At 55.8% G+C, this 23002-nt stretch overlaps 10 protein-coding genes across 10 annotated transcripts; 5 read left to right on the top strand and 5 right to left on the bottom strand.

Annotated features, from left to right (window-relative positions):
• Window positions 1-1157: 1157 nt before the first annotated feature.
• On the top strand, window positions 1158-3847 carry BAUCODRAFT_149913 (uncharacterized protein; the record flags this gene model as incomplete). Its single annotated transcript, XM_007680319.1, has 4 exons — window positions 1158-1600; window positions 1651-1769; window positions 1821-1875; window positions 1927-3847. The coding sequence occupies 4 exons, from the start codon at window positions 1158-1160 to the stop codon at window positions 3845-3847; spliced, it is 2538 nt and encodes an 845-aa protein (XP_007678509.1).
• A 59-nt stretch (window positions 3848-3906) lies between these two features.
• Window positions 3907-5120, bottom strand: BAUCODRAFT_563207 (uncharacterized protein). Its single transcript, XM_007680318.1, has one exon. The coding sequence runs from the start codon at window positions 4917-4919 to the stop codon at window positions 3966-3968; it is 954 nt and encodes a 317-aa protein (XP_007678508.1). The 5' UTR covers window positions 4920-5120; the 3' UTR covers window positions 3907-3965.
• Window positions 5121-6079: 959 nt separating this feature from the next.
• BAUCODRAFT_562991 (uncharacterized protein) lies at window positions 6080-7335 on the top strand. Its single transcript, XM_007680317.1, has 4 exons — window positions 6080-6208; window positions 6266-6539; window positions 6630-6764; window positions 6821-7335. Exons 2-4 carry the CDS (start codon window positions 6297-6299, stop codon window positions 7088-7090), a joined length of 648 nt encoding a protein of 215 aa, XP_007678507.1. The 5' UTR covers window positions 6080-6208; window positions 6266-6296; the 3' UTR covers window positions 7091-7335.
• A 337-nt stretch (window positions 7336-7672) lies between these two features.
• On the bottom strand, window positions 7673-9609 carry BAUCODRAFT_74239 (uncharacterized protein; the record flags this gene model as incomplete). The annotated part of the gene is made up of 5 exons (XM_007680047.1): window positions 7673-7988; window positions 8050-8164; window positions 8221-8743; window positions 8798-9390; window positions 9450-9609. The coding sequence occupies 5 exons, from the start codon at window positions 9607-9609 to the stop codon at window positions 7673-7675; spliced, it is 1707 nt and encodes a 568-aa protein (XP_007678237.1).
• A 297-nt stretch (window positions 9610-9906) lies between these two features.
• BAUCODRAFT_562996 (uncharacterized protein) lies at window positions 9907-10854 on the top strand. Its single transcript, XM_007680316.1, has one exon. It carries the CDS (start codon window positions 10028-10030, stop codon window positions 10508-10510), a length of 483 nt encoding a protein of 160 aa, XP_007678506.1. The 5' UTR covers window positions 9907-10027; the 3' UTR covers window positions 10511-10854.
• Window positions 10855-14801, bottom strand: BAUCODRAFT_562997 (uncharacterized protein). The gene has a single exon (XM_007680315.1). The coding sequence runs from the start codon at window positions 14697-14699 to the stop codon at window positions 11199-11201; it is 3501 nt and encodes a 1166-aa protein (XP_007678505.1). The 5' UTR covers window positions 14700-14801; the 3' UTR covers window positions 10855-11198.
• A 344-nt stretch (window positions 14802-15145) lies between these two features.
• On the top strand, window positions 15146-15733 carry BAUCODRAFT_73523 (uncharacterized protein; the record flags this gene model as incomplete). The annotated part of the gene is made up of 3 exons (XM_007679990.1): window positions 15146-15293; window positions 15349-15593; window positions 15668-15733. The coding sequence occupies 3 exons, from the start codon at window positions 15146-15148 to the stop codon at window positions 15731-15733; spliced, it is 459 nt and encodes a 152-aa protein (XP_007678180.1).
• Window positions 15734-16466: 733 nt separating this feature from the next.
• On the top strand, window positions 16467-20205 carry BAUCODRAFT_36078 (uncharacterized protein). Its single transcript, XM_007679905.1, has one exon. It carries the CDS (start codon window positions 16658-16660, stop codon window positions 20117-20119), a length of 3462 nt encoding a protein of 1153 aa, XP_007678095.1. The 5' UTR covers window positions 16467-16657; the 3' UTR covers window positions 20120-20205.
• Window positions 20206-20340: 135 nt separating this feature from the next.
• BAUCODRAFT_45272 (uncharacterized protein) lies at window positions 20341-20502 on the bottom strand (the record flags this gene model as incomplete). Its single annotated transcript, XM_007679930.1, has 1 exon — window positions 20341-20502. A coding segment is annotated over one exon (162 nt), but the record flags the coding sequence as incomplete, so codon positions are not given.
• Window positions 20503-20793: 291 nt separating this feature from the next.
• On the bottom strand, window positions 20794-22784 carry BAUCODRAFT_36075 (uncharacterized protein). Its single transcript, XM_007679904.1, has one exon. It carries the CDS (start codon window positions 22726-22728, stop codon window positions 20914-20916), a length of 1815 nt encoding a protein of 604 aa, XP_007678094.1. The 5' UTR covers window positions 22729-22784; the 3' UTR covers window positions 20794-20913.
• Between the last annotated feature and the right edge of the window lie 218 nt (window positions 22785-23002).

The following is a 23002-nucleotide window of genomic DNA, read 5'->3' as shown; positions in this document are numbered from 1 at the left end:
CTGCTGCATTCTTGCCGGACACATAGCTCTTGACACAGCCGAATGCGCCCAATCAAAGCCGTCATAGTGGACCTGCTTCAACGCGTGCAACCAATCCTTGCGGGATGATGCGCATTCGGGTCTGTTGGGATAAGGTTCCAATGAGCAGCGTTGGGGTGGCCTCATCGACAGCCACGGCGTCCGTGACACCTGGAGGACAGTATGTAGCATTGAGGCTACGGCAGCCAGCGTCCATGTCCCTTTCCTTGCTGTTATGGTGGAACTCACCCTATGCTCCAACAGACGCTGCTTGAACACCCGCGTGACCTGAGACGTACAGTTAGGTCTAACATATCGCAGTTCCGCCGACCATCACCATCACGCACTGTTCCATCGTGGCACGTCCTCCAACAAAACACAGGGGTACGATCATTGTTGACGACAGCGAAGCTTGCTGCAATCGTGACAGTGCGGGTTTGCCACCCCTGTTTCGGTGCGGCCTATGCTTCGGGTTTGTGTAACTCTGCTGCAGCTGTACCTTTACGGCATTGTCGTTGATCCCTTGCATGCGCAATTTGGTTACCAAGGCGACAAGAGCTGCCCTGTCTCACATCAGCCAATTGCTATGCACGAAAGGACGCAAGTACCTGTCCTCTGTCTTTGCTCTCGATATCACAAAGCATCGCCATTTCGAAAGGTACAATATATGCTGGGATACCATGCTGACGGAGTCCTACCTTTCCTGAGGTTCAGTAGCGTGCACGCGTCTGCTGTAGCCGGCTCATCTACCTTGTCGTACAACATCTGCCAGGGCGCTGTAGTTCCTTGCGCCTCTGTGATGCTTGGTAAAGGAGTATCTGCTTATTTACATCTCTCGTCGCACCGTTTCCGTCTTTCTAAACTTCTTGTCTCGAACCGACGTCTGCTCATACTTCTTTACACGCAGAGCACTCTGCAGGAAGCACCCAGCACGCTCGGCAGCGACTCAGCAATCAAGGCTTGAGGAAGTTCGTGACGTATTGAAGCTGGCAGCATCATCGTGCCCGACGAAACTTCCGTACGCGATGCAGCTGTCCGAGGTGCAGCCTCGCTGGCAGCGTCTCACTCCGCCCTTCCTCAATCATACTCCCCGGGATTTTGAGATAACAGCGCTGTTCAGTCCCTCCCAATCTCCCGACATGTTCGGTTTCGCTGGCGTCGTAGACCCTGCCGGGCCGCTGTTCTATTCCGAAGAGACAATGGGTCAGGCACCGTCAGCGACGGTCGAGCGGGATGATAGCCGCAAGGCAAGCACTCCGATTCTCCGAGAGCACTCCATCCAGCAGACTGCGCAGGAGTCTCGGACTTCGTCTCCTTGGTCGATGCACTTTGCCCGAACGGACCAGAGGCCCTACCGCACCTCTATTGACGACGACATGGCAAATACTCCTACGAATTTGCCGAGGCTACCAAAAGACATCAAGTCTGCTGAGCTCATCTGGTTTTTGCGCAACACAGCGCCTCCTGCACTTCACCGTCAACCGAGCAAGATCGAGCATCCCAAGCGTGGCGGTGAGACTTCGAGGCGTGCTCTGCGTTTGCTGAGGCTCGGTCAAAGGCGCAATGGAACTCCGAAGGACTTGTAAGTTTGTCAATAAGCCTCGCTAGTGTGTCCGCTGCTGATCATAACAGGCCTCCGCTCCGAGATGAAGGAGGTCTCCTGACAAAGAAGGCCGCACAAGTAGTCGAGCTGAAAGCCGGGATCCCAGCAGAAATACAACATGTGCTGGAGCAGAAACAAACCGCCGCTGGTAAGTTTCTTGCATGGCGCTCATGTGAGATTGTCACTGATTGCACTACAGGCCAACGATATCTCGCGTTGAAGGTGAAGCAGCCCGACTTCGCGCCTGTCATTGAGTGAGTCTTGCCGTATACTGTCGAGGTATCTGAGCTGATGATCAACTACAGAGCAGGCATCGTGGACTCGCACGTGTCTGTTTCATTCGAACATGACTTGTATGGCGGCGAACCGCCAGAGAATCGCTTCGAATGCCGCGGCAGTCAGCCAGCCCACTCAGTTTCACCCTTGTCGCCGCTTGAGCCATTGCCAATATTCGGAATCAGTGACTCAACTGTCCGCTGCGTCGATCACTCTTTATCACCCGTACGGCCGGCTGCGTCAAGCCCACCGACGCCACAGCCAGACTCAGCAACCTCGATGGCTGAGTCGTACCAGTGTGACCTGACGGAGCATCCAGCCAGGCGGTCATTCGATGCTTGTCGTGCATTGACGAGCCATCCCGTCCGTCCAGAGCCGTCCATCACTGCACTGCCGAAGATTGCGCTGCCGAAGGAAGAGTTGCCAGTGCGGCATGCCAGTGCCGAAAAAGAAGTCGAGATCAAGCATCCATCGCCACGCCGGTTCGCAAGTCACCCGGTACTGATGCAGCGAGCCCCAAGCATGGCGTCGTCCTTCTACCCACAGTCAATGTCTGACAGTCCGGGTCCGCCGCCGCCACGCAGCCCGCTTCGGCTTCGGCGCGATCAACGAACCATCGAGAACATTATCGCCACGCATAACAGCGTCCATGCTCGCAAGGCCACGCCAAGGCATGGCAGATCGCCAATGCTCACTCCCACTTCCGAGCGCATCATGGAGTACAATGAAAGGCTGGCAGCCATGAAGCCAACCGTGATCACCGAGTGCACTGGACCAATCAAGCGGCCAAATTCCCGTGGAAAGAGTTCGATCCCGCATCCAGCGTACCAATTATCCCGCAAGGAGCGGGAAGAGCGTATCAAGGCTCGGAGACTGCTGCGTGACCAGCACAAGTACCCTATCATCGAACCCACGGTTAGCGTGCCACAGACGTCAACATTACCAAGACGCCTGCGCAAGGCAAGACCAAGAATACAGATCCCGCACTCGGACCTACGACCCGCGCCGCTGGTGTTGAGAGCACCGTCTTCTTCAGCATCGAGCGACGCGGGCTGGATGAAGACTAACGCGCAGATGTCCCCTCGCGTGTCGCCGGTGTCATCACAGGAGACCGGCCAAGCGAGCAACGGCGAGAAGACGGGCTATACTCCTGTCTCGCCACTCTCGACCGGAAGCGCAACGGTCGAAGCCTGCATGGCGCTGAGCCCGGTCATGCTCGTCGCCGAGGAGATACCAGTCTTCATGACCAAGTCACTGCCGCGGCCACCGAAGCTCATTGTCAAGGAGGGTAAGTCATACGCACCTCGCCCACGCTCCGCCTCTATCCCACGGAATGCCTTCAACCGCCGCAGTCGGCAGGGACAAACAAGTCCACCAGTGAATCATCTGTCACGACCAGGTAGTCCCGCCGCCGAACGACCGGAAGATGAGACGCCACCTTTACCCTCACCGCCACCGAACAGAGCATTGCCGCCTACACCACCGGCTTCGGGCTCGGAGAAACCCGTCAAGTTCAGAGCGGTGGAAAGCAAGAAGGAGCTTCCAATCCCGCCACCATTCGAGATCCTGCCGTTGCCGCAGGAGCCGTTGCCCATCAGACGCGAGTTACGCCATGTAGTCACGCAGAACCAGCGCAAGAGTGGCGTCTCCTCCACCACGTCAAAGTCGGCTTCACGCATCGATGCCCGCCTCGAGGCGCTCGAAAAGCGGAATGCCTTGCTCTCTGCCGCACTGATGGCGGTATTGGGGACGAACGGCTCGCTCAACGCGCCCCTGTCTGCTGCGCTCACCGCTGAGCCGGAGAGTCCTAAGGCGATGGTGTGGGAGAGTCGGGTCGCTAGACGTAGCGAGGCCGGCAATCAAGCGGCGAGTCATGCCGCTTCTAGCAGTAATGGGAGTGCCTTGGAGATGTACATGAGTACGCGGAGGGGGAGTAAGACCGGCTGTTGAGGTCAGTGAGCCTAAGAGTTTGGGTAGTCGCTTGGTGTTGAGGTGCGGGAGACGGCTGTCGTAATGAGGATATATGCATAGACGGTACTTATATTGTGGGTGAATACCGCTTGAACCTTCACATCGTGGCTGGCGGGTCAGCTCCGTTGTCTCCTTGCACCATGCCCAAGCGTACAGCCCAATCCTTGCGCCCATCGTGCTCCGCGATCATCTCGTGCGCGAGGTCGAGTCTTCGGATGTACTGCTTAGGCACACCATCGACCTTGACAGTCCTGCCATTCATTCTCAGCACAGTCGTGCGCTCGTTCGCCACTGTCAGCAATATTGTCGTAGTAACCATCTGCATCAAGATGAACCACTTCCCACGTTCGTCTATGTTCTTGGCCAGGATTGCAGCCACGTAGAGTAGTATCGTGCCAGTCTGGACAATGTAGCTTTCCATAGGGGATAGATTTCGGATCCATTGTCCCGAGGTCACAGCCTTGAGGTCGTCCACCATGCCCCGGATCCGGATCCAGCGGTCTTGTGATAGGAGTACAAGTAGGTCTCCTTCGACGCCCGGCTCACTCTGTCCGTGCCATTCGGTTGAGCGCCTTTGCATGATCAGAACGTTCGCAAGGTTAGACAAATACAGAAGGCTGAGCACTAGTACGAGCCAAGAGCCGCCGGTTCGGAGCATGTCAATGAGAGTAAGTATGGACATTGTTGCCGCGATGGTATAAGCGAGCGCAGTTCTGGATTTCGTTGGTGACGCAGAGACACTGTCATCCGTAACCCGCAGAGTCGTTAGGTGGCCAGTCTTGCTTACACGCTGGAGGTACAGTACGGTGGCCTCGTTCTCGACTCGGAAGACATAGCCAGAAGTCATGGCAGCACATGCTGGGTACTCGCCTTTGCTAAGAAATGGTGCGTTTTGCACTCTGTGGAGACTCGGGCAGAGGATCAGCGCATCCAGCAGCGAGGCCTGACCGTTGATGGCTATGTTCCGGGCGGCAATGTCGAGGTCGGCAAGGAAGATCAGACCAACAAGGTCCAGCGAGGCGGGTAGAAAGCGTGGATGTAGCCATTGCATGACGTTGTTTACAAGAGGGAGCTGTCACGTGTCAGTGGGAGTTCCTGCGCCGTCGAAGAGAGCTTACCGCCATTGTAATGGTTCAACGTGATGGTTCAATGTGATGGTTCAACGTGGCCTTATGCCAGCTCTGTGTCCGTTAACGGTCTGCTCTGTCTGAGTATGGCGGACATGGACAGAATGGGGAGAAGCTAGGAAAGGAGACAGGATGGAGGTAAGGGAAGAATGAGTGCAACATTTCCGACTTCACACGGTGATGTTTGAGGCGGCCATGTGACCGTCAAGGCTGCAATGTAGCCTGGCCGGGGTGGCAGTGCCTGTACAGCATGGAGCACTGATGGATGAAGCTAAAGCGAGGGTCAAGGATCGCTATCGCACGCGAGCCGTAGGTAACATGGCATGTCAGCGCTGCGCGAGGCGCACCGCGCGAACACGCTGCGGATCCCCAGTATCGAGACGGTGAGCCCAAGGCTGGAGCCTGCATGAAGGAGACCTCATGCTTGCACTATGAAGCTCTGTGTAAAGATTGTGAAAGTGGGACGGGCGGTCATCCATAAGCTGGACGGGATGGGTGGGCCAGGGCGGTCCAAGCTCGATATAGGCAGAGCCCCAGAGTGACAGACGAACCTTCATCGAGCAGAATGGTATGCATAATATATGCGTGAAAAGCTCGTTGGACGGTCGCCCAAAGGTAGCAAAGTTGAGCACACGCGGGTGGACCGCGCGATCTCCGTCGAGGGCTCGAGGCTTGCCAGAGATGGCGCAGCGCATAACGGCATAATCAGCCTCTCTAGCTCTCTAGTCAACCGTTAGCGTTGCGGGCTGAAGAGGGGTTCCACCGGAGCGTTTCGCGGCGCAAGGTCAAGTAGGAGCCCTTGCCCGATTCCCATTCTGTCTTGCGCCTTACTCTCCTGCGCCTAGTTGTTACTCTTCTCAGAACACGCTGTACGCAACTTCTCTGCTGACTGCGTCTAAGGCTCCAACGACGCGCCTGCATTGAATTTCACTTATTGCCGCCTTAGGCATCACTCAGTTTCGGCCTTACCGCCCGTCGCAATCGCCCGGCGGTTGCATCGACTGGGTGTCCGCCGCGGTCGCGTTCCCAACGGCAAGAGCTCGCACAAAAGGCTTCCTGCTTGCTTCACGCGCCGTCCACTATACCGCTTTCGTCTCCACCACCACGACTCACGTTGATCCGTTAAGCTTGGCACGATCGATTGTCCCGCCTCGTGACATCCGCGGGTGAGAGCGCGGAGGTGTCCCTATACAGAAGCCTTTAAACCTGAATAGTGAGTTATCCACAATTCACCCAAAGAAGCATAGCTCATCACTCAATCCAGGCAAAGCACAACACTCGCTCGAGTACCTGCTTTCACGATGTCGGCAGAGATTGTGTCGCAAGATCCCAGCGGCGTGCACGACGAGCAGGACGAGCTCGAGAATGGCAACGGTGAGCCGCGCGGGATCAAGCGTGCGCGCACCAGCGCTGCCGCCGACGACGACGACGATGACGACGAGAAGGGTGGTCGCGAGAGGAGAAAGATCGAGATCAAGTTCATCCAGGATAAGTCGCGTCGGCATATCACATTCTCGAAGCGCAAGGCGGGCATCATGAAGAAGGTACGATCGCTTCACTTCGCGACCGCACGCGACCACGCGCACGCGCTGCTGTCTCGCTTGTATTCACTTCACCCGCTAACGTGCACGCAGGCCTATGAGCTCTCCGTCCTCACAGGCACTCAGGTACTCCTGCTCGTCGTCTCCGAGACCGGCCTCGTCTACACATTCACCACTCCGAAGCTGCAGCCTCTCGTCACGAAACCCGAAGGCAAGAACCTTATTCAGGTGAGTCGACGCGAGTGTCGCACGGACATCGCTTGATCACTAACGTCGCGCCCTAGGCCTGTCTTAACGCGCCAGAGCCTGCAGACGCCAATGGTGTCGACGGCGAATCGACGGTCGACTCACCCGAAGAGCAACACGCCGCTCCTCCGCCCATGCCACAGGCCATGCCACCCCAGGGCATGCGTCCCCAAGCACCCGCTCAACCCTACATGACCGCCGACCAGCAGCAAGCGCTACAGTATCAGGCCTACCTGCAGCAGCAGCAGGCGGCGCAGCAAGGCGCATATCCAATCCCTCCGCAACAGGGTATGCATCCGCAGCGCTAGGAGCCGTCTGTCGATGACTACTCCATGCATGATGTCAAACCCGAGCTTATGGATCAAATGTGCTGAACGGTAAGGCGGGTTCGAGGGATGACAGATGGGAGAGGTGGCGTGTGGTGCACTCGCACTGTGGGTGTGCAGCAAGGCGTTTGGAGGTGCGATACATCCCATGGCGAGTACATCTTATGATGTTCGAAATTGCGTATTGTTATTGAGTTGCCACACAATACACTGGCTGTTGCGCGCTGTGTTACAAAAAGGGAAGCTGGCTGGCTCACCGAGTAATTAGCGACGACGGTGGCGCGTCTGACGGTCGGCTTGGCTATCGTTTAGTCTGCTGTACCATACGCGAATGATGGTTTCTTTGCTAAGCACCGCCTGCGCGTCATTGAGGCCTTCGCGCTGCACTATCTGTGGCCCAACGCGCTGTGATCGAAGTTGAACGCAGCTGACTGGTTCCATGACGGAGGAGCGGACGGTACATGAAGCACAATGCTTTCTAGAACGAAAGTATGTCATATCCAAAATGCATGCTATACACCACGATCTCCGCCATGCCAGCCATGCCATGCAACGCGTTTTCGCTCACATGACGACAGCGACATGGTCGTCCATGTACTTCTGAATGTCACCCAAGCAGCACGCCGCAATAATGCTGACGGCTCCGAAAGCGATACTGACATAGTACACCCACTTGTACGCCTCGGCGTACGCCAGCTGACCGGCATATACAACCGCCGCATACGCGGCCGGGTGGCCTTTGATACCCGGGAGCTCTTCGAGAAGGGGGAGGAGCGAGGTGCCCGTGATTCCGATGGCCTCGGCGATGATTTCTGGGTTCGTGATGTTGAGCTTGAGCGACATGGTGCCGCCGATGTAGTAGATCGCTGCTGGGACGAACCTGGGGGAGATGTGTTAGTGGAATGGTAGGATTGAAGAGGGAGGTATTGCGAATTACGTACTTGTTGATGAAGACGTTGTAGTAGACACAGTAGCCGATTGAGCCGCCAATGACGCGGATGGCAAGGGTGAGGGCCGCGATGGTGGCGATGAGGTCGTCAGGGCAGATGATCGTGGCTAGATCAGTGCGTCAGTACTAGAACGCCACTGTGATATGAAAGCAATGGGCTTACTGATGATCGATGCTGGCACAACGATGCCGCCAATACCTAAGCCCGCGACAACGAGGAGACCCCAGAGCTGGTAAAGGTTGTCCACGCGACCAATGGAAAGCGCACCGCATCCGGCTGTCATCAGAATGCTCGACACGATCAGCAATTCGCGGTTATGGCCACGCAACATAGACAGCAGCCAGAGGACGATGCAAGCGCCCGCCAGGATTGAGAAGCCAACCGGGATACCACGAACACCAACACCGATTGGATCATGGCCGTAGACGTTGAAGGCTTGAGTCGGCCAGAACATCAGAATAGAGAAGAAGTTTGCGCCGGAGATGAAGGTGATGACGAGCGTCAGGCTGAGGATGCGAGGATCTTGTCGCAGACGCTTAGGAAACATTGGGTACTTCGCGCCATAGGCCTCCCACAGGAAGAATGCAACAAGGAGGGCAATGCCCAGGATGAGCGGGACGAGGACGTGGGCGCTCTTCCAGGGGTATTGGTAGCCACCCCATTGCATACCCATCATGAAGAGGAGCTAGCAAGCTGTCAGCGGTGCTGGGTGCAAACCAACGGACTGGTCGAAGCTTACCATGCCAGCGACGCTGAGAATCCCGCCAACGTAGTCAATCTGAGCGAGCACCTCCTTGCGACTAAGACCTTGGCTGTTTACTCGCGGCGGAGGAAAGTAGAAGACTGCCGTCAGCACTAGGCCAATGAAGGCCCAGAGGCCGCAGATAAGACCAATCCAGCGCCAGCTCGAGTAGTACGCGATTAGCTGACCGTACAAAACCGATGGGCAGAAGGGGATGATGGTGAAGATGAGGATGGCGACGTATTTGCCACGCTTCGCGGTTGGAGCCAGCTCGGAAGTCACGGCGAGTGCGGTCAGCTCGTTGATGCCAGCGCCAACTCCAGCAAAGACCATGCCGCAGATGAAGGTATTCATGGTGTGTGCGGTACTGCAAATGATCATGCCGATGCAGATGAAGACGGCACCGATAATAGCCACATATCGACGGCCAATGAGGTCGGAGATGGAGCCAACAAACGGACATACGGCGGCCAGCGACAGCAAGTTTGCGAGCACGAACCAGATCCAGCGGTCTGACCCACCGAGTTCACCGTAGATGTATGGTGGCACGCCGCCAAAGAGATAGACCGGGATTTGCGAGCCGGTCCAAACTGGCGAGATGAGATTAGTTAACATCGTCCAGCGGCGGAAGAAGGCAGGTCATGCGTACGGAAAGCCATGGCTAGCAAACTCATTGCACGAGGGAACGACATCTTCGGCTCATGGTCATGGTCGATTCCGTCACCGTAGGTGCGTAGGCCGTCTTTCTCGTAATAGTTGTCGTGTCCTGGCACACGCTCGACGGTACGGATCTGTTCGACGTGCGACATGCCGCTCTTCTCAGCAAGTTGCTCTGGGGTCTCATCGGAGCCGTCTAAGATCGTCAGCTTTGTGTCGTCAATGCCACACCAGTCGAGGATCCCACTCACCAGGAGACGGTGGCATATTGTGGTGTACTGTCTCCATATTGATGGCGGGGTGTCGATATTGATAAGATTAGTATGAATGCGCTCGCACTTTGACGCACAGAGATGACGGAGGGGAAAGAAGACGACACAGAGGAAGCGGAGCAGGTTTAGAGCGGAACAGCAATCTTATTGACTGAGGAGAAGGTGAGGAAAACTACCGTGCCCATCACGAGGTACCTCCGTACCGTCGCGACACGTTTAGGTGTGGAAATATGCTGGGGATGTGGAGAGGCTTGCTGGAGCATGCGACTCTCATGGATGGCGCTTCTCTAGGCGGGACATGATAGACAAGAGCGGTCTGGTCGCCGTAGACATGCGCATCCCAGGATCTAAACGGACCAATTGGGGCCGGGGAAGTTGTATCCATGCGGCGCTAGCCCCAGGAGCGACGCAGATCTGGGCTTCGGGCTGCAGCGCGCCCTTGTGGTCTCCCTTTGATTCCGCTCGGTCCGGCAGAGTAGGCGCGTTAAGTTGTCGACCGCATGTCAGTGATGCTGCTGCTCCACTGACTTTACTCTGTACAAGAGGACCCATTGATGCAGTGAAAGATCGCAGCAGAAGACCCAATGATCGCCATCGCTACGGGTTGAAATCAGGCACTCTCCGGCGCCAATGCATCAATAGTCACTCATCACGAGCAGGAATTGGAGGCCTCGGTAGTTTGCCAACAATCTTAGCTTCGATGTACTTGTATACAAGACGATACCGAGTAAGTCGGGTAAAGCTTTTCAGGAAGCAGATTGACCCCGCGTTCGACATTTGAGTTCGCCATCACAGCCTCACCACGTGCTAGCTGCCCGTGGGGTCGTGAAGCGTGCCCACTTTGGTCATACCGAGGCCTGTGGACACACCCAAATTAAGAAGCAGCGTGCAAGACATACAGGTGCCGAGACAAGCGAGGCTCGTGATGCAAAGACTTGGTCGTTCACCAGCGGCTCTGCTCTCGTCACGACGTTAGCAGCAGTGTGCTGCGGCGTCTGGTTGGTACCCATCTGAATCTTTGGCTGGGTTGTACCGATGACCTGAAGAGCAACCACGTGAGAGGCTAGGCTCTTCAAGGTCTGCGTAGCCGCAAGTCTGCATTATGATCGTCACCCAACGCGGTTGCAGATCATCCTTTTGTCATAGGCGTAAAACAAGCAGCACCGAGCAGTAAGACTATGGAACTAAGGGTGTGCGAATAGCTGAGGCTCGAGCTCATACTGAGCCCGGTCTGCACTTGCTAGCTTCCGCATCCTTGATGCCCGACTTTGTCCATGGCTGCTCGTCCGGGGAGTATCCCGACCAGCAAGAAGTCTCCTGAGGACCTGCTGCTCCGAGAAAGCAGGTCTGAGGGTTGAAGTCGTAGCTCCGACTTTAGTGACAGACATGTCGCCTGTTACTCCTATCGAAGCCCTAGGCTAGGATCAAGTATGCAATTCAGATACCCAGTAAGGTCGGATAATTAGCGGTCACCATGAGTCGCCTTCTACTCTTGCGCGCCATCTCCGAGGATCGGTAAAGCTTGGTTTCTTTCTCATGACTTTCGGCACTGTCTCAACGGACGTCTGCTCCCTAGTAATGACCTCGAGAAGCTCGAAAGGCAAGTGAGAGCATCGACACCCACAGCCACTAGGACACTCGAAGTCTTCGCCACCATCTAGGCTTGACAAATAGTCCTCTAAGCAGTGCAGATGCGTGGCATGCAAGCAGCGGGAGCAGGCCTGTTGGAGCCGAGGGATAACAGTATAGCAGATGCTGCAGGTCACTCTCGATGACCGCGGTTGCGGTGCCAGCTGCATCCCCAAGTGAGCCGGGTTGGCAACCGAGGCAGGATGTGTGATGCCAAGCACCTTCTCAAACTCTGCCGCCTTTTGATTCAAACCCCAACAACGGAGCTGCTCCGCATGGTGTCTGACCCACAAGACTGTTGATGGCAGGAGATCGTCGGGTAGCAGTTGGTGCTTCACCTTCCCAGAAACCTCGTCCGAGAACAGGTCGTTGTTGCACAGTGTGACAGATACTGGACCGCGGACACTTCTCGGCGTCTGTGGCAAGCTGCTGTCTTCGATCGTCTTATCAGTGTCGTAGCCTTCCTCTTCATGGGCGCTATGGCTGTTGCTGAGTTGGCTGTCTCTCGATGTACTGGTCGCAGATGCGAAGGACACCGACTTTGACCAGAGGTTGGCAACAGTAGGTAAGCTTGAGGATAGTTCGTGAGTGCTCGGACTGGTGCCCGACATCTTCGTGGGCGGGGATACGCCGTACGAGGCAAACTTGTCGGTGATGCTCTGCGCATAGTGTCGAGCAGCAGCGCTGAAGCTGCTACGGTGATATTCTGGACTGGTGGAGCCGGAGTTTGTTGCAGAGAGCCTGGTGCTGTTCTTTGCTAATGGTGGAAAGGCCAGGGGTGGCGTATTGATACCAGAATCTGGATGAGGCGTTGATGGTTGCGAGACGTTCCGAGAGGACGCGAGGGAAGGATACCGCAATTTGGTGGGCGAGATATGGACAACGCTGTTCGGTTCGGAGTCGGTTCGCAGCAGAGGTACTAGGCGATTGGTCGCGATTACTGCGTCGACGTAATGTGGCTGGGACGCATAGTCTGCATCACATATGGGAAATGTCTTACGCATGGCCTGCTGCGGAGCCGTCATTGTTCCAAGGTGGACCGACTGCACTAAGACAGATGACAGGACGGCAAGCAACACAGTATCGGCAGACTGCTCGGCCCAACCCAGGCATTGTCGAACTAGCCATTGTGGACCTAGCGGTCCATCTGCCCAACGTAGCATTCCACGGTGGCTGTTGGAGTGCGCTTGAGTCGGGGCACTATCCACGTCTCCATGCAGAAGTGAGGTCACCCTACGCGCGACGACCAGAACATTCGACTCGGTGCTTGTGTCCTTTGGGGTTTGTAGCGGAACCTTAGTGTCAACGAGCATGCCCAACAAGCGCCATATGTCTGCAGTATCGGCCTGCCTAGCGAGATCCGCAATCTCCGCATTGTATGCGCACACGCTGCTGCCCGTGTCACTACCTTGTCGAAGGATGTGGTAGGCGACGGTAGTCTGCATGGAGCTTGCGACCCAAGCGTCTGTAGCGAGCACAGATATGAAGGCTTGCTCCGCGCCATGGTTGTGCGCGTCGGGGTAGGAGCCTTGGAAATGGACGGTCTGCCTCACGCTCTTGGCTGTCTTCGCGATCCTTGTAGCTGGGCTGCCGTTAGTCACATGGACATGCAAATCACCCAAGGCACCGTCTTCACTCCCGTCTTCGGCTATGGCATGGAGGTTGCCAAATCCGGGAAACAGGCGGGCGACTCTCTGTGCAGGGTTCCGTGCTAGGTGAGTAGGTAAACCTGCTCGCTTGACTGCTGTACAAGGTCGTGTCTTCCGTCGCCCAAACATCACAAGCTGTCCGTTCGGGGCGAAGATCGCACCGCATGCCCTGGGCCGGGGTACATTGCCGCCACCTGCCATGAAGCCGCCGCTAGCACGCATGCCACCGGCATACGTCTCGTCGTCGGAGTCGCTTGCATTTCCATCTTGGATCTCCACCAATGTCAAGACACTCGGTCCCAAAGTGGACAAGGCCATGTCCTCGATACGTGGCAGTATGGTGCCTGGCGAGGGCTTGCGTGCTGGTACCGTGGGCGAGAGGAATGGCATAGCCGCTTCATCCATGTTCGCCCGGGTCTTAGGCAACTGAGAGATGGATTTGAAACCGTCCGAGATGAGTGCCGTCGGTGAACCAGGTTTGCTGCGGCCGAACTTCCTGGCAGTCTCTCCGCTGTCGTGCCGTCTGTGGCTCGTCTGACCAGGTGAGCCAGGTTGCGCAATAAGCATTCCTGCCGAAATGCGCCATGAGACCTTCATAGGCTTCATGGCCCTCGTACTCGTAGAGCCAGCTGCACCACCGAACACGGACTTGTCACCGACGTTGTGGACATACGTTGAATCAGGGACATTGTGACCGCCTACGCTATCTAGCACTGCAGTCGGTATGCGGTGCGATTCTGACGCGCGGGTGGAGGCTACTGTAAGCCTTGTGGCGCCTTGAGTGATTCGTAAAGTTATTGCAAGTGCATTAGTCCTCAACCTCAGCCTCCATACTTCATGCAGCATTTCCCAGTCAGCGCCCAGACTATAGAGGCGTACCTCATCGCCACCGTGCAGCAAGGCATAGAAGCCGTACTCACCGAGCCAAGCTGCGGTGACGGGCTCAGCATCGAGCGAGATCTTGGCAATTGGGTGAGGGCTTTGCTGCAAAGCTTCGGGACCGCCAAAAAGATCGTCCCCGTCAGAGAGGTTGCCATCCGCCATGGCAGCGACGTCCCATATCCGGATAATCGCATCGTCGGACACTGTCAACAATCTCCCAGCGACGCTAAGGTTCCAGTCGAGAGCGGTAACGCAGGCACTTGCTAAAGCGAGGCGTTTGATGGGGCATTTGAACGGTGCAGCCGACCATATTTCCACATCGCCCGCATGACTTGACGCAAAGACATGGCGTGATAAAGCGTTGAAGGCGATGCTCGTACATCTGGTGCGCGGCGCGCATGTCTGCCAGACCTGGGTGACTGGATTCCCTAGCTTCCATAGACTTATACAGCCGTCAATGGTGCCGGCAGCTAACAAGTCTCCATCCGTACTTGACCAGCTCAGGGCAGTAATTGTTCGTCCGTTACCAGCCAGAGTATACCGACAGTCTTTGATATCAACATCGTAAATTCTTGCTCGCCCTGCGTCAGAGACTGCAAGGAAAATTGGTCGCAAGGCTGATAACGCCAGTGTCCGGCAAGCTCCCGCGTAATGTCGGCCATCGTCGAGGTACCATCCAGAGCCATTAGGGTTGTCCAGTGACTGTATGAGGATGCCATATGCAACGCATGACGCCACATACCGGGCATTGAGTGCGACTGAATGCGCGCTTCGAGATTGATGGCCGGTTACTTCGGCTTCCCCCTCCATGAAACGCCGATTTTGCGGCTGCAAGAGGTTCTGGCATCTCGCTCATTGAGTCTAGTGTCGGGTGTCTGGAGGCTGGAAAGGATGTTGAAGTGATAATTACGAGGTCAAAGGGAGGCGTGTGCCGGGAGGCGTGTGCCGCGAGACGCGCATGGCGCGACCCGAGAAGGTGGGGCGTACGAATGACTCGCATGAGTGTGAACGCATTCGCGACTTCCAGCTGTCTTACTGCGCCGTAAGTGTAGCTCGATCGTCCATCTGCGTGAGGGGAGCATTTACAAGACTCGCTCTTCCCTTCGGAATAGCATCTGGGATAAGTCGCACCGGCGTCCCCTACACCATCAATCCTCTGTCCAAAGAGGACCGCCCTCTTCAGACCTCGCGCGATCAGGTTACGGCAACGTCAAAGCGAGCCATATACCTCGGTGACGGGCGGGCAGACATCCATCATGACTGCCCCGCTGCCAAAGCGTATCATCAAGGAGACGGAGAGGTTGCAGAGCGAGCCAGTGCCTGGAATCTCTGCACAACCGCACGATGACAATGCACGGTACTTTGACGTGATGGTGGAGGGCCCCGGTGGTAGCTGTTATGAAGGTAGGCTGCCCACATCGTACGCGAACATGGAGGCGGGATCTGATGAGTACTGTAGGTGGCATCTTCAACCTTGAGCTTTTCCTCCCAGACGACTACCCAATGTGCCCTCCGCGAATACGCTTCCTTACCCGCATCTACCACCCCAACATTGATCGGCTAGGCAGAATATGCTTGGATGTTCTGAAGAACAACTGGTCACCCGCATTGCAAATTCGGACGATCCTGCTCAGCATACAGGCCTTGCTGGGTGCACCTAATCCGGAGGATCCCTTGAACGAGGCGGTGGCGAAGCAATGGAAGGTTCGTTTGCCGCGGATAGGCATCAACTTCTCTGACCGACGTCACGAATTCTATGGTTTGCTAACGCCATGCAGGAGAACCAACCGGAAGCCATTCGAACGGCGCGTGAGTGGACAAAGCTGTACGCGCAGAAGAAATGATGAGCATGTGAAACGAGTCGACGAACAACTTGCATGACGTGTACTTTGAGCAAAACATACCTTGTCTGAGCTAGCAGCTTAAGGCCAAAGTCTGGTAAGGTTCCTGCATTGCGCCAACACATTAACAAAATCATTTCAATATGCTGGGCGGTCAGCAGCTGCTTCAGACATTGGTCCCGTCGTCAATGGATGGTTTGTATCACACGCCCTCTCTTCATGTGCAGTCCGACGTGCGTACGGTACCGAAACATGGCATGCAAAGCGAGGGTGAGCCCCACGGCCATGTAGTGACGTTGAACGAGGTGCTCGAGAACATATTCACGCTAATGATACACTGAAACAAAGCTGCTGAATTCGCACGGCGCACACTTACTCGCTGACCTTACTTTCTCGCACCGGCCTCGCTCACTCCTGAATATACCGAGCTTGCTCAGCACATAGTGGTGTCTCGTTCGTCCGTGAATGCAACCTGACCCTCAATCATGGCTTTCCCACTCCCTACGACTTGGGTGACTCCGGTCAACACGAAAGCTCCCTTCAGGAAGCAGTCGTCGCTGACAGCAGCTACGGATAAGAAGTCCTCCATGGCGGACAATGACGAGCTCAAGGCTCAAGGTACGTTCTCGTCCGAACCCTCGCATGCAGAACTCACAACGGGTGGCAACCCACTGTATGCGCATACTTCGTAGGCAGATGAATATTTCGCTGACTCGTCCATAGTTACTTCGAAACCGGTGCGAGCCAAAGACTTGAAGCCGTTGGCTAGTAGGCTTTCAGCCTCTCTAATTCTCAGTGAAGAAGCGGACTGACAGCGCTGCAGCTTTGCCACCAGTGCTTGTGATCGCTGGAAGCCCGGGAAACATCCCGACTCACCCAGAAGCGGTTGCAGGGAAGCTATCACCGTCGGAGCCAGATGGACACAAGATGACCGCTCGCGACCCGCTCGCACGTTCTTATGGTAGGGATATGGCCGATGTGATTCGAAGCTTAGACGCTGCGTGTGCAGGCGGTCTCGCAGGCCCGAAGTCGTCGTTTGAGTGTGAGGAACGAAAGCCAACCTGGGGAAACATGCTCGCCAAGCTCAAGGTCAGCTCTGACGACGCGGACGACAGTAGCATGCCGCAGTCTAGCTCGAGGAGTGGCTTGCTTGCTCTGTTACCGGGCAAGAAGAGCGCACCCGCCTACTCGCTTCCGGCTGGGCAGGGTGGAGGCTCGCTCAGCCCGTGTAAGGCACATGTTTTGCAGCACGAGAAACTGTCGGCGCTGTCCGAGTCGGAGACGCCACCTACCCAGATTCAGCATCTTGCTCTGCAGGCTCTGAACGCAGTTGCAAATGGCGGGCAGAAGAAGGAGCCCAGACTCGACGTAAAAGCACACGTGATGTCACCATGTCAGCCATCCGTTCTCTCAACATGGCAATGTGCGCACATCGGAGACGATGTGATGGAGCGCGATTATGTTGTCGGCGAGCCTGCGGAAAGCCGAGCAATGAGTCCTGCCATTACTGGAGCACGGCTCTCGCCGCATCCAGCGGTCAATCCTAAAGCGTACTGGCACAGCAATGGCGAGGAAGGGAACACCGACAGCACTCTTGTTGAGATCGAAGACTTCAAAGAGAAGTATGCGCCACCTTCGGTACCAATGATGTCAAGCGAAACCAACGATCCAAGTCTTAGGCATGCGACTTCGGAGAGTTCGATACGAACAACAGCCACCACCATCCAGAGAATGGCGCCAGTTGTGCCGCCACCGATTCATCTGTCAAAAGTGCGTACGGTTAATCCCGACTGCTCGCCGCTGACGTACGTTTCCAAGCCGAAATGCTCGCCTGCGTATCCAGCCTCGCCTGATGATCCCAACTGGCCATTCGCGCTTGAGAGGGCCAAAGCGAGTGTGAAGGCGGACAGGAAGCAGACAGCTTGCCAAGGTCGAGCTCAGAAGCGTTTGCAGAAGCAAGTTCGCAAACCTGCTCGAGAGGGCAGGATCGAGGATGCGCGCCAGCTTGTTGCGAAGGGCAATAAGTTTGGCTGGATGCCTAAGAAGGATTATGCGGAGATGACACTGGACAAGCTCGAGACGGTGGGTTGGGCAATTGACGAAGAGATGACGGAGCCTTCGAGCGGCAAGTTGAAGAAGCTCATCAAGCATACTGGCGCTGATGTGGCGATGGACCGTACTGCCAAACAAGCCTTCTTCCAGAAACGGAGGTTTCTCATTCGTCCGGCTACAGAAGCGGTAGACTCAGAAGGTCAGAACGCGGAGAAACCAGAAGCTGTGGATGATCTTGCCGCTGCCAGAGAAAGTGAGCTTCGCAAGGCTATGGAGGAGAGAGCTAAGACAGCGTCTGACGAGGTGGTCGATTGCTTGTCAGATATCATCGGGGACGAGGAAGTCAATCAACGCTTGATAGAGTCGCCACAACCTGACGGGCCGAGTGCGGAGTGGAACCGCATGCTAGGCCGCGACTCGGACGGCGAAAGCACCGCCTACGCTTCGACTGCTGCGGAGAGGGAGAAGACGTATCAGACACTCTGCGAACCCTCCGTGGGCGATGAACAACCCATTGGCCTTGGCATCACCAACCTCGATGGCAATGACAACAGTGCACGGAGAGGCAAGGCTGCGCCTCTGAGCATGCGTGCGCGCATCTCAGCCGAATACAGCCCTTCGGAAGTCTCAGACTTCATGAGGGATATGAACGAAGAGATGCGTCGGTCTAGAGAAGCATCCTCCATCTTCCCATGCAGCGTAGAAGCTCCCGAAACGCCGGAACGGACGGTATCGCCCTGTCCGACCCAGCCTTCAGTGCTGCAAGTGAAATGCTCGCCGGACGGCAAGTTACTACGAGATGGCAGCTTCGGACAAAAGATATTAGAAGCCAGCGACAAGCGAGCATTGCAGCTTAAGCACGCTCATCCCGCTATGCGTGATAAGACTAGCATCATAGGGGGAAACGGAGAAGACACAATGCGAGTCCCTCTAATTGCGCTGGAGGACGTCGACGAAGAAAGTAGCGTTACCGAGCTTATTACGCCGAGCGGAGGGGACGAAACCATTGACGGCGAGAAGAATGGTTGTTTCAAGTCAGAGTGTGACAGCAAGCTGCAAGTCCAGATACCGGAGGGAGTCAGCCACGGCAGTAATCTTGATTTGTTTTCGATATCGAGATACGACGATGATCACATAAGCTTGCTGCGCGTGAGCTTGCTACAAGAGGCCGAGCGAATCGACCATGAAGACAAGCGCGAAGCTCTGTATCCACGACCTATGCTTGAACACATTCGACCAGTCTCCGCTTTCGACTTCGGTGACGATGAAGAAGACGAGGAGCGAGCGGAGACAATCTTGATCAGCCAAAAACCATCATGCACAAGCGCCGTAGGCCGTCACTGTGTCGGGCAGGCAACGGCCTTGCCAGAGATCACAGCCTATACGAGCCGGCTGAGCGATGTCTTTGGAATCGGCTGCATTGAACGGAACACCACATCTATGGTCATTGGTTCGGAACGAGTGAAGAACGACGAGGAGAAGTTCAAGCTCGAGAACCTTACTATGCATACTACAAAAGGATTGTACACTGACGAAGACGGTGTTGAGTGGATTGACAATCCAGATTACAAGCCTGAGCCGACTGCAGGCACAGTCGAGCCAGGCGAGAATGGCTTCGCCGAGCAGACGGCTCCCAAGCCAAGCGGCCATCCAGCTACCCATATCGACATAGACGACGTCCTCACGCAATACCAGAACTGCTTGGCGCTCTCGCCATCTCCGTCCGCATCGACCTCAGGGAGCTCCGGCAGAGATACAGTCGTCAATCGCGATATGCAAGCCATGCGCGAAGATGTTGGTCTTTCCCCACTGAAATTGCCGGCTCACGACTTCTCCTACAAACATCCTTGTCACGCATTCTTGTTGAATACAGAAAAGGCCATGTGTTTCGGCGCGCACGGCGCCCCTCTAACGGCGCTAACGCCTGTCCCAGACGATGCCTTCGAGACACCGAGTCACGACAAGGCTGTCCGCACAAGCTACCGACACTTGGACGACAAGTACTTTCAGCCCTGCAGTACTCCTGCGGTTTCGAAGCCCCAAATTTGCAGCCGCTGCGCCAAGCTCTGCTGCATCTACGCTGAAAGCTTGTTACTCAGCTCGATTCCCGGCCGCAACAGGTTACATGAAGAAATACGTGCGAAAGCGGAGGAGACGGCGGTGAATTTGCGTAGCGTGTATCCGCAGGGACTAGAAGTCTTTGACACGTTCTTGACTTGTGAAGAGTGCAGTCTGCTCGTGTGTCCGCAATGCGCAGTTATGTGCGAAGAACTGCTGTGCCGGCAGGTGATGTGCAAGAAATGCGGAAGCCATGGAAGATGCTCATTGCACGATTGATGTATGCGCCTAGTACGTAGTGTAGGCAGAGTCGGATGTGGCCGGCACCACGCTTGGGACACATCCTCTCCTTCTCACGTTGAATGCACCTCCAACGCCTCGCTAAACGCGCTTCACAACTGCAAGCGATCCCGGTGGACAGAGAACCCCCCTTGTTTTCACCCTTGCCTAGAAAGACTGTCAATACGGCATAAGAACGACTATGATTAGGGCACAACATACCTCTGCTTATGCTTTGGATTCTTCGAGCATATGATATACACATACTTTCCTCCTTTCCTCCTCACGCTCTTGCACCCATCGCAAAGCTTCTTGACGCTACTCCGCACCTTCATCCCACGTACTTGCTGCCTCGTGACCACGCCCGTGCTCTGAGGTCGGCTCTCCAAGCTGAGGCGTGCGAAAGCCGATGATAGCGAGTCAAGTCTTCGTTGAGGCAAGTCAATCGCTGCTTTCGGTCTTCTTGTCGGCGTCAGTAGCGCGTATGCGCGCAGATGTTGGTATATGCTGCATGGGGTTGCGCTGCGGAAGGGGATGGAGCGGCGAATGAGATGGCGGGCGAGACGCAATGCGATCATGGTCGTGGATGTATGCCGAGGAAGGGGTAAGGTTATCTTCTACGTAGAGGCTGATGTTGATGGATGGAGTCAATGCGAACAATTATCTTTACAGATGCAGTCTTCTTAGGCGGAGAACGCCTGATGCCGGAAGTTGCCGGGTGGAAGTGAGAGTATATCACGTGACTGTGTACAGTGGAAGGTGAGAGGCAGAATAAGACTGAAACAGAAGGACAATTATCCTTCGCTGATCCTAACACTCTTCCTGACAGCCCTCCTCGGCCGTCCGCTTTCTGTCGTCTCCGCCTCAATAGGAGCAGTCTCCCCACCCTGCTTCCCTGCCTGATCGCCTGACACTTCAGCAGCTACCGTGCCCGTACTGGCATCAGGACCATGCTTCGAAGGTGTGTTGATTCCTGCTGTCGTGTTGGTCGCAGAATTACTCTTCTTCAACACCGATGTAGGCTTCTTCACAAACTTCACGTTACTCTGCACCTTCGCCTTCTTCTCCTCAACAAGTACGATCGGACTTGCCTCCTTGCTTACAGCCTTTGAAGACATGTCATCTTCTTTCTCCATGTCCTTCAAGGGCAACCTCAAAGCGAGCCAGCTCTCGGGCGCTCGCTCGCAGCGCTTCATGACGTCCTCCATATGCTTCCTCACTTCGTTGGCAGGCTTGACCCAACGCTTTACGAACTCTGGCAAAGTGGTCTCGAGCCCGGTCTTGACCTCTAACATGATGGTGACAGGCTGCCAGTACTCTTTGTTGGGATCCAACCCCGTCGGGTCGGCAGCATCGCGACCTTTGCGGGTGACTATAAAGGAAGCGAGGTGATGATGCGGTGATAGTGTCTCTAGGATGCTATGCTGAGGGAAGAGAAAGCGGTCCTCGCTTGCGCCTGGTACGGTGAAGGAGAGGATCACTGGGCGTTGCGTGCTTTGCTGGCCAGTCCAACCCTGTTGAACCGCGTAAGACGAAGTAGATGGCTGGTTGTGAAAAGGCGCTTGTTGTGTCGCTGGGGGTTGCTGGTTGTGCGGCGTGGGTGTGCCCGTGCGACTATCATTCGCTCCATCGTACAGTATCACTTCCTCCTTCGCAGCATCAGCTTCACGCCGCCTCTTCTCAGCCTCTGCGTCCTGTCGCTCCTTCTCTTCTCGTTCTACCCTAATCTGCTTCTGCAGATCATCGATATGCGTCTGGAAGACTTTGAGTTGTGCGGCGGTCGCGCTTCCTGTCGCCACCTCCTTCATGAGGCTCTTAAGCTCGGGATCCTGAGAGGCGCGTGCGGCAAGCTTGCTGATAACCGGGTCGGGCATCTTCTTTTCGGGCTGAACTTGAGCAGGTTGGGCTCTAGAGGCAGGCGTCACCGGCCCTGAAGGTGCGCGTTGCGTCATGCTGTTGATTGGAGGTAGTGTTTTCCCTTGGTGCGACTGTTGCTGTAACGGCGGTAAGGCTTGGTTCTGATATGGTTGTCCAGGCGTATACTGCTGCGGCCGATACGGCTGCCCGTACCCCGCCTGACCGGGGGGCGGATACTGCTTCGGCGGTGGCGGTGGTTTCGGCTTCTCCTCAACGTACATCTGGCACTCGAAGATGTGAGGTTCGATCCGAATGCGGCACTCGCCTTTGGCCTTCATCCACTTCACGTCTGGATTGTTCGCCGGGGGAGGTTTTGCGTTCTTGCCTGTCTCCGGCTTCACCCAGTACCGCTCGAATAAACCCTCCGTTGTCCATCGTGCTTGCGAGCGCGCCAAGGAGGCCTGAAGCACAGCGCTGGCGGCGATGCTCTGATACTCGTCGTCGGATAGCGGTAAGGCTTGCGGTTGCGGTAAAGTAGGAAGCGCCCTCTTGTCGGAAACCTTTGAAGGTAGCTTCGGTACCTGTGCCTTCTTCTTCTCCACGGCCGGTATGCTCACTATAGGTGACAGTAGCGCGGGACTGGACCCAAGATCTGTTGATAACCTGGGCTTCTTCGATAGAGGCGTCGCATCCTTAGGCGGCCTGCCAGGTCCACGCTTCAGCCCTGCCGTCGGACTCATAGCCTGGGTCATATCTCCTACCACTGTGATTCCCACCTTACGAGCTTCGCCGAGATAGTTAAATCTGTGGTTTGAAGGAAGCACGCTGTGGGCGCAACGACGGATCTCTAACGCTTATTAAGCGAAACGCTCGGACCACGGGAAGAAAGGGAAGGCACTTGCGCACCGCTGTCAAGTACAACACCAAGGTACTCCTACTCCAATCGCGTACACCACGTCGTGCATTCGTCAGGCCGGAACTCATGCAGCAAACGCTGACTTTGCTTGACTGCTAACACCGTTGCGG

The sequence above is a fragment of the Baudoinia panamericana genome, assembly GCF_000338955.1.
Source record: "Baudoinia panamericana UAMH 10762 unplaced genomic scaffold BAUCOscaffold_9, whole genome shotgun sequence".
NCBI classification, from domain to species: Eukaryota; Fungi; Ascomycota; class Dothideomycetes; order Mycosphaerellales; family Teratosphaeriaceae; genus Baudoinia; species Baudoinia panamericana.
The sequence above is the reverse complement of the archived record's forward strand: the minus strand, read 5'-3'. Positions and strand labels throughout refer to the sequence as shown.

What these genes read in the sequence shown, in the direction of transcription:
- BAUCODRAFT_563207 (XM_007680318.1), bottom strand. Translation starts at nt 4,919, where the DNA reads ATGCAATGGCTACATCCACGCTTTCTACCCGCCTCGCTGGACCTTGTT.
- BAUCODRAFT_562991 (XM_007680317.1), top strand. Translation starts at nt 6,297, where the DNA reads ATGTCGGCAGAGATTGTGTCGCAAGATCCCAGCGGCGTGCACGACGAG. An exon ending in AGGCGGGCATCATGAAGAAG is followed by an intron (nt 6,540 to 6,629) that starts GTACGATCGCTT and finishes ACGTGCACGCAG; the next exon opens with GCCTATGAGCTCTCCGTCCT. An exon ending in AAGGCAAGAACCTTATTCAG is followed by an intron (nt 6,765 to 6,820) that starts GTGAGTCGACGC and finishes GTCGCGCCCTAG; the next exon opens with GCCTGTCTTAACGCGCCAGA.
- BAUCODRAFT_562996 (XM_007680316.1), top strand. Translation starts at nt 10,028, where the DNA reads ATGATAGACAAGAGCGGTCTGGTCGCCGTAGACATGCGCATCCCAGGA.
- BAUCODRAFT_562997 (XM_007680315.1), bottom strand. Translation starts at nt 14,699, where the DNA reads ATGGAGGGGGAAGCCGAAGTAACCGGCCATCAATCTCGAAGCGCGCAT.
- BAUCODRAFT_36078 (XM_007679905.1), top strand. Translation starts at nt 16,658, where the DNA reads ATGACCGCTCGCGACCCGCTCGCACGTTCTTATGGTAGGGATATGGCC.
- BAUCODRAFT_36075 (XM_007679904.1), bottom strand. Translation starts at nt 22,728, where the DNA reads ATGACCCAGGCTATGAGTCCGACGGCAGGGCTGAAGCGTGGACCTGGC.